General features: G+C 32.1%; 1 protein-coding gene across 10 annotated transcripts in view; it reads left to right on the top strand.

Moving 5' to 3' along the window:
* Positions 1–12,238, top strand: part of KIDINS220 (kinase D interacting substrate 220) — a 176,333-nt gene that overhangs the window by 100,845 nt on the left and 63,250 nt on the right. For all 10 annotated transcript variants that reach the window (XM_031951200.1, XM_031951199.1, XM_031951198.1 and 7 more), the window contains exons 23-24: positions 5,602–5,780; positions 11,499–11,716. In XM_031951200.1, coding sequence (XP_031807060.1) covers positions 5,602–5,780; positions 11,499–11,716 — 397 coding nt within the window. The remainder of the gene's footprint in view (positions 1–5,601; positions 5,781–11,498; positions 11,717–12,238) is intronic.

Here is a 12,238-nt window from a genome sequence, read left to right as displayed (position 1 = left end):
AGATTTCAGGACATAGTGGAGGGTACAGGGCCTGGTGTGTTATGGTCTATGGGATCATGAGGAGTCAGATATGACTGAATGACAAAGCCTTCTGAAGCTTCATTAGGTAGAATGGAGGTGACTATAGCAAAGTGCAAATTCTACTGAGAAAGACTTTGAATATGGGCCTACCAATATAAAATTTATGCTTTTTAAGGACCAACTAAGTGTGAAGAGGCTTATTATTTATAGGTTGGCTAGTCAGTGAAATTTGTTTTTATGAAGACCAAAAGCTTTAAACAATAAATAAGCTGCAAATAGCTTTCAGTATTATTGGATCTATTTCAGCTTATGCTGTACTGGTGGCAGAAAACTTGTCAGAGGGAGCCAAGAATCACTTTGCTTTTAGATTTTCTGTAAATGCTACTGTAGTTATGAGTTGTTCAGGGAGGATTAGCATATCTAGTGCAAAGCTTCTTAAACTGTAGGTCATGACCTTATATGGAGTTGTGTAACTGAATTTGGGGGTTGTAAACTGTGATTTATCATCAGTTGTTTGATTTGTGTATGTTTAATATACTTATAGACCTGGAGTCCTGTAAAAATTTCTCAGGCAAAAAGGGGTTGTGAATAGAAAAAAGTTTAAGAAGCTCTGTTCTAAGGTGAATGTTTGCTGAACCCTTTTCAAGGCTACTTATCCACTTTTTGTATCTATCTGTCCCTCAACTCTCACTTATGGCTTTAAGAAGCTCTAGTATGTGTAGCAGACACATAGTAAAAACCATCTCAATAGAATGGGCTTAAACCAGATTGAGGGTAACTGACAGACCTCAAACCTGTTGGTTTGATAGAGAGATGTCTATCCCAAGCATGTGAAGACATTCCTTAGCAGAATGGATGAATGAGAACAGTTTGCTCCAGTTCCATTGAAATCAACTAAAGCAGATTCTCTGGAGCACTTTAGCGTTTAATCAGACCTGGGTCATGACAGCTGTCCTGATTTTTGTCTAGTCACTGGACTCTGACGACTCTGGAAGAGAAACTGAGACTGAAGAATTCTATTTCACTTAATTCCCCTTCACATACAAATCAAGATATTATCCTGTGATGTCATTGGATCTCTTAAAAAATGAAGGATGAACAACAATAATAATTATTGTTACTCTGAGATGCTTATCTAGCAACTTCAGGAGGAGCTGAATCATAGAAATGTTGTTTTTTCCCAATGGAAATGAAGCTAGATGATTAAAAGTATCTGTAACTAAATGTTAGAAAATGTCTCAGAATAAAGAAATGACAGAGGCCAAATATTTGTGGACCACAGAAGAACATCAAGTTTGTATATAAAGAATGTTCACTTTATTTATTTTTTTTTTTTTAGTGATGGATTTTTTTTTTTTAATAGCCTTTTATTTACAGGATATATGCATGGGTAACTTTACAGCATTAACAATTGCCAAACCTCTTGTTCCAAGAATATTCACTTTAAAAGGAGAATCAGAAGAATCTTAATAGTCTTAAAATGATATTCAAAAAAATGGCAACCATTCTATTTAATCAGCAGTTAAATCCAGATTATCTACAGGAGGGACAGGACCACAAAAAAAAAAAAGCCTATTCAACATAACCAAGAGTGCTGGAGAATATTGACCTGACTACCATCAGAGCCTGAAAATATGAGTAAGCAGGAGGAAATGCTAATAACAGTTAAGAAATACTCTAGATTACAAAAAGTACAAGAGAGAACCCCACCCTGAAGTAGAATAACCCCAATTAACCCTCTAAGGGGAAAAAAATTGGCTGTGTCTAGGCCACAAAGATTTAGAGTGACTAAAAGAAATGAAGCAAAAAGATTTTTAAAATGAAATGAGAGTTTGGGAAGAAAAAATAACTTAAAATAGAAAGTAGAAAACTTTACCTAATTAATATATTCCCAGAATAATAGAATGGATGAAACAGAAGTTAGTGATTTCATAAGATAAGAAGATATTTTAGAATAAGTCAGCAAGTATTTATTTAGAGCCTGCTATATGCCAGGAACAATGTCAAGGTGTGGAGATTCAAAGAAAGACAAAAATAGCCTCTGCTTTCAAGGTGCTCACAGCCTGATGAGGGGTGGGTGGGTGTAATGTGCAAACAATTCTGTATTTGTACCAGATAAATCAAGATTAATCCGGAAAGCAGAAATGAAGAATGAATTCTAAGAATAAGGGATAGCCTGTAAAAATGCTCATTTTGGAGATGAGAGTGTCATTGTTGATATTATCAAGACAGTCCACATTTTATTTCCTTGGGTAAAATTGGGTAAAATTTGGGTAAAATGTAAATTTTATTTTAAACTTAATTATAAAATAATTTGGGTAAAATTTGGGTACAATTTAAATTTTATTTTAAACTTAATTATAAAATAAGACAAGAAAAAATAAGCATTTCCATGTACCCAATAGAACATGAGAGGATCCAGTGTAAAACAAGAAATTTTCATTTCAAGAACATGTATTTAATAAAAACTACACAATACTTTCAGAACTGCCCAACTTTTTTGTTCCCTTTTAGCTTTTCTATTGTTCTCCGCTGTGCCCTTTTTATTTATTTTTCTCCTTTTCTTCCTCCAATCGCTCTCAAGAAGGCTACAATAAAGAATGGATACACAATTGGAGAATGGTTGGGTAAATTGTGGTATATGAATATTTTGGAATATTATTGTTCTATAAGAAATGACCAGCAGGATGAATACAGAGAGTCTTGGAGAGACTTACAGGAACTGATGCTGAGTGAAATGAGCAGAACCAGAAGATCATTATACACTTCAAAAACAATACTGTATGAGGATGTATTCTGATGGAAGTGGATATCTTCGACAAAGAGAAGATCTAACTCAGTTTTAATTGATCAATGATGGATAGAATCAGCTATACCCAAAGAAGGAACACTGGGAAATGAATGTGGACTACTTACATTTTTGTTTTTCTTCCCAGGTTATTTTTACCTTCTGAATCCAATTTTTCTTGTGCAACAAGAGAACTGTATGGATCTGTACACATATATTGTTATCTAAGATATACTTTAACATGTTTAACATGTATAAGACTGCCTGCCATCTAGGGGAGGGAGTGGAAAGAGGGAAGGGAAGAGTTGTAACAGAAGTGAGTTCAAGAGATGATGTTGTAAAAATTATCCATGCATATGTTCTGTCAATAAAAAGCTATAATTAAATAAAAATAAAAATAATGGATACATATACATATATTTACATACAAGCACAAATCTGTATGCATATTTATATATATATATACACACATATCTATCAACTTATTTCCTCCTGTCATCTGTTTCTTAAATGGTGGATAGCATCTGCCTTCATAAGTTCTAGTCATTTCATGTTTTTCTAAATCAACCAGTTCATCATTATCCATGAAAGCTTCTTCCAGTTTTCTGACTTCTTCCTTCTGTTCTTGGCTACATAAGTTTTATTTATACAAAAAAAGTTTAATTTAAAATAATAAAAAATTTCCAGTTTGCACTTTAATAATATAATTTATTCACTGCAACTCAGTAATATAATTTAAGATCTGATACTGCTGAATCTGCTTCCTTTACATCTTTCCTACCTGGTTTCTTTGAAATCTCTGACCTTTTATTTTTCCAAATGAACTTTTTTTTTTCCTAACTCAATAAGATAATTTTTAGTAATTTAATTAGGGTGGCATTGAATAAATGGATTTGTTAAGTTGAATTGTCATTTTTTTTATTATATTGGTTTTACTTACCCCTCAACAATAAAATATTACTTCAGTTATTTAGATCTGACTTTATTGGTATAAAAAGTTTATATTCATATAGTTCCTATGACTGTTGTGGAAGGTATATTCTCAGGTTTTTTATACTGTCTATTTTAAATAGTCTGGCAGGGGTCCTCAAATTTTTAAAATAGGGGGCCAGTTCACTGTCCCTCAGACTGTTGAAGGGCCAGACTATAGTAAAAACAAAAACTTTGTTTTGTGGGCCTTTAAATAAAGAAACTTCATAGTCCTGGGTGAGGGGGATAAACGTCCTCAGCTGTTGCATCTGGCCCACGGGCCATAGTTTGAGGACCCCTGGACTCCAAAGCACTGTAGAATAATATTGGTGATACATACTATAAGTTTCCCTGTTTTTCTTTTTTGATTAATGAGATCATGATTAGTACCTCTGCCTTTTTTTACATAAGTTCTACTCCTGACCTCTATTTTGTTTGTGTATGTCTTTCATTTTTATAGTATTTCCTAAAAGCAATGTTTTGTTTAATTTAAATTTGTAATCTTCTGTATGTTTCCATTTTAATGGATAAATTCATCCCATTCACATAATAAGCTATGTGGTAAATTTGTAGGTGCTTTCAGAAAAAAATAGAGTTTAAACTAGTTCAGACCCTATAATTTAAAAAAAAATGTCACCCTATTGGTCTAATAATTTCTTTTGTGAAATTATCTAATATGCTCAGAAACTTTACTTAATCTTCAGTTTTAATTTATATAAAATGTCTAGCCTTTTTTCTTTGTAACTGTATTTTTTTCCAAAATAATAGCACCTATCTTGCAGTATTGTTGTGTGATTAATGTTTATTAAAAGCACAATGTCTGGTATATAATAGGCACTGTGTAAATGAATATTCCATTCCTTTTGTAGGATTTCTGAGTTAAATGATATGTATATTTTAGCCTCCTTATTAACATAATTCTATATTGCTTTTCAGAATGCTTAGTTTTTTTTATATTAATGTATTAGTGCATCTAGGTTTCCAAATCCCTTCCAGTCTTAACTATTTCCATCTTTTACCCTCCAGTTTCCTACAGATAAGATGAAATTTCTTGATTATTTTGATTTGCATTTCTTTTATTATTCATTATTTGAAATAGTCTTTCAGATGTTATATAGTTTGCAAAATTTTTTTTGAGAACTGAGAACTGTTTGTTCATATACACCAGCTATTTACATATCAGAGAATAGCTTTTGGTCTTATAACTTTTCATCTGTGTACATATATATACATATTATATACACACACATTTATATATATACACACATATAAAATAAACTCTTGTCTGATTAATTTGTGGCAAATATATTTTCTCATTCTGCTTTTTACTTTCTCAAGTATTCAGAATTATTTCTTTTATATTCTTTAATTGCCTCTATCCTGTGGTTAAGAATATCTCAAGTTATAACTATGAAAGATATTCTACTTCCCTTATAATACATTCTCTAGTATTAAGGTTGTATATCCATTTTCAGTTTATTATATAACATAGTATAAAGCATTGATGTGAGCTTATTTTTTTCCCAGACTCCTTTTGAGTTTTCCCAGGAGTTCTTCTCAAATGGGAGTTTTTTCCCCCAACTGACTGATGTATATGGTTAATCAAAAACTGAATTATTGATTTCTGTTATTTCTGATTCTCTTACATCTTGTCTATTTCATTGATCTTTTAAAAATCAATATCTACTGGTTTTGATGATTACTGTTGTCAACTAGTTTTTAAGAGAAACAAAATCTTTGTTAAAGCTTTTAGGAAAATATGCTTAAACGGTGATAATATTGGCTATTTTATGATTAATATCTTCCTTTCTTTTTTTTCAAAGAATATCAAAGAATATCCCAACAACCAAAGATGTTGAACCATTGCTTGAAATCGATGGTGACATAAGGAACTTTGAAGTGTTTTTGTCTTCACGAACACCAGTTCTTGTGACTCGAGATGTAAAAACTTTTTTGCCATGTACTGTAAATCTGGATCCTAAACTTCGAGAAATTATTGCAGGTGGGTAAGAGTGATTATTATATATTTTTAAAAAGGTGTAAAGTCATGATACTTAAGGCTCACAAAGCTTCTCTATTTTGTACTCAATTTATTAAATTTTTACCGAGACAATGGGTAGCAGCGTAATTTATTGCTTTCTGTGCATTGTGTGATTTAGCTATACTGACTTACCAGCAGTTCAGCATAATTCTACATCTCTTTGGTATGAGAGTCAGCATGATAATTCTTGTCTCGACTCTGCTACTGACTCTCAGGGAACTTTGTATGTCAATTCATTTCACTAACTTGATATAATCAAGAGGTTTTACTAGTTTTCTAATATTCGTTCCATATAATAAATGTGTATATTTTATGTATGACTCTTCTAACACTTTGTTTTTGGCCTTCCTTTTAAGCATATATTGTAAAGATAAATGCTAAGATATATTGTAGTTAATTAATTCTTTAATTTATAGGAGAATTAAGGAGTTATAATAGTTATAATAAGAACGAGCTATAGAACTTTGAGATTTGCAAAATGCTTTACAAATGGTGCTATTATTATCCCCATTTTGCCTTTAAATGAGGAAAATGAGGAAAGGCAGAGGTTACCATTAAGGGGTTTGTCCAAAGTCACATAGCTAGGGTGTCTCTAAGATTGGATTTGAATTCAGTTGTTTCTGATTCCAGGTTCAGTTCTATATCCACTTGGTCATTTAATTGTTTTTTTAATAGATTCTTCATAGGCTTGTTCTGAGCATCAGATGAAATAATATAAAAAGTACTTTGCAAATCTTGAAGCACTATTTGCATCTTAACTTAATACAAAGTTATTTTCCCTGTAAGTTTTCTTTCTTTCCATCTCTATTTTTCTGTCTTTCAGGGGAATTAAGAATGTTAAAATAAAAATAAAACTTATAGTAAGTAACTGTATAGCTTCACTTAAATGGCATTTGGCTTAAAGTCCTGAAGACCTGTGTTCAAATCCTACCTCAGATACTTATTAGTTGTGACATCCTGGGTTTGTCACTTAACCTCTTTGAGCCTCAGGCTCCTAATATGTAACATTTAGAAGGTTGTACTTGATGGTCTCTGAGATTCATTTCAGATATAAATCATTTTTCCTTTGTAATGATGGTATTAAATGTTAGATTTCTTAAAGAGCAAGCATACTTAAACTTTTAAGAAATAGAATTTGGTTATCTTTAACATCAATCCCTAACTATTAATGATAATAACTTAATCTAATATGATTTCCATTCTTTCTAATGTACTTTGATAAATTTATTATTTAAGAGAGTAAGAAAATTATATCTTAGTTTTCGGTGAGTTCATCTGGACTTTCTTTGAAGTAGATAGCATTTTTTCATCATAAATCCTTTAGAATTATTCAGATCACTATTGATTATACAACATTGCTGTTATTGTGCACAGCAGTCTCCCAGTTCTTTTCACTCACTTTGTATCATTTCATGTACATCTTGCCACTTTTTTTCTGAAAACATTCCCCTTGTTACTTCTATAGTGCATTAATACTCCATCACAATCATATAACACAACTTGTTCAGCCATTTCCCAATTAATGAGCATTCCCTCATTTTCCAGTTCTTTGCCACCACAAAAAGAGCTTTTATAAATATTTTTTTTAATATGTAAGCCTTTTTCCTCTTCCTTTGACTTCTTAGATTTAGTAGGGGTATTGTTGGGTGAAAGGGTATGCCTGGTTTTATAGCTCTATGGATATAGTTCCAAATTGTTCTCCAGAGTGATTACACCAGTTTACAACTCTACCAGCACTTTATTAGTGTGCCTATTTTCCCTAATCCCCTCCAGCCTTTGTCATTTCTGATGGGTGTAAAGTGAATACCTCAGAGTTGTTTTAATTTGCCTTTCTTTAATCAGTAATAATTTAGAGCATTTTTTCATATGACTACAAATAACATGGATTTCTTCTTTTGAAAATTTCTTGTTTATTTCCTTTAACTGTTAGTCAATTGGGAATGGCTCTTATTTTATAAATTTGACTATCAGAGACCTTTATCAGAGAAACTTGTAATTTTTTTTTTTTTTTATATTGTCTATGGTACCTTTTAGTTTCTCGGATTATCTCTTTTACTTAGGTTCCTTTATCCTTTTGTTTTGTCTGATATCATGGTATCCCTGCCTTTTTTATTTCAGTTGAAATATGATAGATTCTGTTACAGCCCTTTATTTTAACTCTTTGACTATATCTTTGTTTCAAGTGTGTCTCTTGTAAATAATGTATTTTTAGATTGTGGTTTCTAATCTGTTCTGCTTTCAACTTCCGTTTTATGGGTGAGCCTATTACAGTCACAGTTAAGTTTACTATATTTCCCTTCATCCTATTTTCTTCTCTCTCTCTCTCTCTCTCTCTCTCTCTCTCTCTCTCTCTCTCAATCTTCTTATCATCCTATTTCTCCTCAGAAAACTGTTTTGCCTAAGACCATTGCCTCTCTTTTCTCTGCCTTTTTTTTTTTTTATTTTCTTGTCCCTCTCTTTGATTTCTCCCTCCCTTCCCAACATATCTTGTCCCTTTTCTCTCCTTTTTCCCAATTGAATAAGGTAGAGTTCTATACCAAACTGAGTATGTATATATTCTTTCCTCTTAGAATTAATTGCAATGAGAATGAAGTGCAAACATTGTCCACCCACCCTCTATTCCCTCTACTAAAAAGTTCTTTCTTGTGCTTTTATGTATCAAAAATTTCCCCATTCTGCTTCTCCCTTCCCCCTTCTCCTAATGCATCTGTCTTTCTTACCCCCCCTTTTTTTTTTTTTTGTAAATCATCTCAACAAACTTGTCTCATACTTTTGCCTTCTGTCTATGTAGATTCCTTTTGATTGTCCTAATGATAATAAAGTTCTTATTTGTCTCATCTTCTTATGATCCCTTATGATCACACTTTCATGTTTATCTTTTTTATGTTTCTCTTGAGTTTTGTGTTTGAATGTTAAATATTCTATACTTATCTCTTCCAATATATCATGAAGGTTAGGAGCATAGTGCTCCCACAATTTAGAAAATCTGTGTAAAATTTTTTGTCCCTCCCTGAATATCAGAGAAGTCTGAATTATCATGGTATTAAAAGATAAAGCATGTTGATATTATATAATACTCTAAATGCATTTTATACATTTCTGAGTTTCTAAACTTTTTCTGTATCATCTGTTGGCCTTTGCATGTTATCTGCAATGTCTGCAATACTCCTCCCCCCCCCCCAGTCCTATTTAATTTCTCATGCCAGTCATATGACATATCAAAACTGTGATGGGGAAAATCATGATGTGAAAGGGATAACTATTAAGCTCTGATCTTTTAAATATATATGTATATATAATAGCTTTTTATTTTTCAAAATACATGTAAAAACAATTTTCAGCATTCACCCTTGTAAAACCTTGTGTTCCAAATTTTTCTCCCTCTTCTACTCTTTTACCCTTCCCCTAAACAGCAAATAAGCCATGGATTAAACATGGAATTCTTCTAAATGTATTTCCACATTTATCATGATGCTTAAAAAAAATCAGAAAAATAAACAAACAAACAATTAGAGCACAACAAAAAAAGGTGAAAATACTATGCTTTGATTCACATTTAGTCTTCATAGTTCTTTCTCTGAATGCAGATGACTCTTTCCATCATAAGTCTATTGGATTTGGCCTGAATCACTTCATTATTGAAAAGAGCCAAGTCCATCACAGTTGATCATCACATAACCTTGTTGCTATGTCCTCTTGGTTCTATTCATTTCACTCAAGATCAATTCATGTAAGTCTCTCCAGGCCTCTCTGAAATCATCCTGTTGGTCGTTTCTTACGGAACAATAATATTTCATAACATTCATATACCATTCTCCAATTGATGGGTAAGCACTGAGTTTCCAGTTTCTTGCCACTACAAAAGGGTTGCCACAAACATTTTTGCACATGTGGGTCCCTTTCCCTCCTTTAAGATCTCTTTGAACTACAAGCCCAGTAGAGACACTGCTGGATCAAAGGGCATGTACAATTTGATAGTTTTTTGGGCATAGTTCCTTATTGCTTTCCAATATGGTTGCATCAGTTCACAACTCCAACAATATATGTGTCCCAATTTTCTCACATCCCCTCAAACATTTGTCATTATCTTTTCCTATTATCTTTGCCAATCTGAGACATGTGAAGTGGTACCTCAGAGTTGTCTTAAATTGCATTTCTCTAATCAATAATGATACAGAGCATTTTTTCATATGACTCGAAATGTCTATAATTTCTTCATCTGAAAATTGTCTGTTCATATCCTTTAATCATTTATCAATTGAGGAATGGCTTATGTTCTTACAAATTTGAGTTAGTTCTCTACATATTTTAGAAATGAGGTCTTTATCAGAAACAGTAGATATAATCATTTCCCCCCAGTTTTCTGTTTCTTTTCTAATATTGTCAACATTGGTTTTGTTTGTACAAAAACTTTAAAATTTAGTGTAATCAAAATTATTCATTTTGTACTTTTTAATGTCCTCTAGTTCTTCTTTGGCCCCAAATTCCTTCCTTCTTTGCAGAGCCAAGAGGTAGATTATCCCTTGTTCTTCTAATTTGCTTATAGTGTGCCCCTTTATGTTTAAATCATGAACTCATTTCAACCTTATCTGGGTATAGGATGTTATGTTGGCCAATGCCTAGTTTCTGCTGTGCTATTTTTCAGTTTTCATACCAATTCTTGTCAGAGTAAGTTCTTATCCCAGAACTTGGAGTCTTTGGATGTATCAAACAGTAGATTACTATGATCTCTGTGTCTTGTGAACCTAACCTAACCACTGATCCACAACTCTATTTCTTAGTCAGTATCAAATGATTTTGATAACTGCTGCTTTATAATATAATTTTAGGTTTGGTACAGTTAGATCATCTTTATTTTTTCATTCACTTAAAATTCTGAACCTTTTATTCTTCCAAATGAATTTTGTGTTAGTATTTTTTCTAACTCTATACAGTAATTTCTTGGCAGTTTTATTGATGTACTACTGAATAGGTAGATTAATTTAAGTAGAATTGTCATTTTTATTATATTGACCTACCCATGAGCACTTGATATTCATTCTTTCAGTTGTTTAGATCTAACTTTATTTGTGTGAAAAGTGTTTTGTAATTGTGTTCAAATGGTTCCTGGCTTTGTTTTGGAGATAGATTCCCAAATATTTTATATCACTTAAAGTTATTTTAAATGGGATTTCTCTTTCTATCTCTTACTGTTGGACTTTGTTGGTAACATATAGAAATGGCAATGATTTATGTGGGTTTATTTTATATCCTGCAACTTTGCTGAAGTTGTTAATTGTTTTTGGTGATTTTCAGTTGATTCTCTAGTATTCTCTAAGTATACCATATCATCTGCAAAGAGTGATAATTTTGTTTCCTCATTACCTATTCTTAACTCCTTTAATTTCTTTTTACTTTGAAATTGATCATCTAATATTCTCATGAATCAGTTGAGTTTTAGTCATCTAGCTTAGTACTGCTCTTTCTTAAGCACCTAGTTTCCAGAGGTCTATTAACTAGCTTTAATTATATTAATACTTTTAAAAATTTAAATCAGCAGTTCTTTAATTCCAGAGTTCTTTGATCTGAGTGAGTCAAAATTGTTTATCTTACTTGAGTGTAATAGAATGTACAGAAAAATATAGATTTAAATTATACTTTTCCTTCTTTCCACTATGTGTGAATAATTAAATATTTTAGATGTTCGGGCTGCAAGAGAACAGATTGGAGGACTTCAGTATTCTGCTATGCAGCTACAAGATGTGAATCCTCGGGCCCCATCTGCATTTAGTCTGCCTGCAACTCTGAGTTCTTCAGCTTCCTATAATGGGCCTTTTCCTGGTAATATGCTATCACCACAGCCTCCTAGCAGCTATTACAGTGGCCTAACAGGACCTCAGCATCCCTTCTATAATCGGGTAAGTTAATGCTAATATCTAGTCATTTTAGGAATTGACTTTCAATGTGGTGCCATTATTAAGTAGTTCATGGTTACCTTGGTTCCTTGAAATTGTATTTTGTTCTTAAAATACAAAGGAAATTCCAAAGATGGTATTTAAAATAGTTGACTATTGAACTAAATATTCAAGAAAGAAGAGAGAAATTCAATTAGAATAAGTTCTAAGTATAATCCAAATATTAGATGAACTTTTTACTTTCATAGTGAAATAATTTTGAGATAGGCATTATCAAGCAATCAGAACGTGTTCTTCAATGCATGTTATCTATCTATAATATATAGACACATATAAATAGAAATATGATTTAATTTGAAGATCATCTTCTGTTTTTGTTTATGCATATTTCCCTTGTCCTATTCAGTGTTTTAAGTTGCCGTTTGAGGCAGCTGAGTGCCAGTGTAACTATGGAACAAACTTCCTGGAATCAGGAAGACCTGTGTTCAAATGTTGCCTCAGATACTTAACAGTTGTGTGAACCTG

The sequence above is a fragment of the Sarcophilus harrisii genome, chromosome 2 (genome assembly GCF_902635505.1).
Source record: "Sarcophilus harrisii chromosome 2, mSarHar1.11, whole genome shotgun sequence".
NCBI classification, from domain to species: Eukaryota; Metazoa; Chordata; class Mammalia; order Dasyuromorphia; family Dasyuridae; genus Sarcophilus; species Sarcophilus harrisii.
This window is presented reverse-complemented; position numbering and strand designations above follow the sequence as displayed.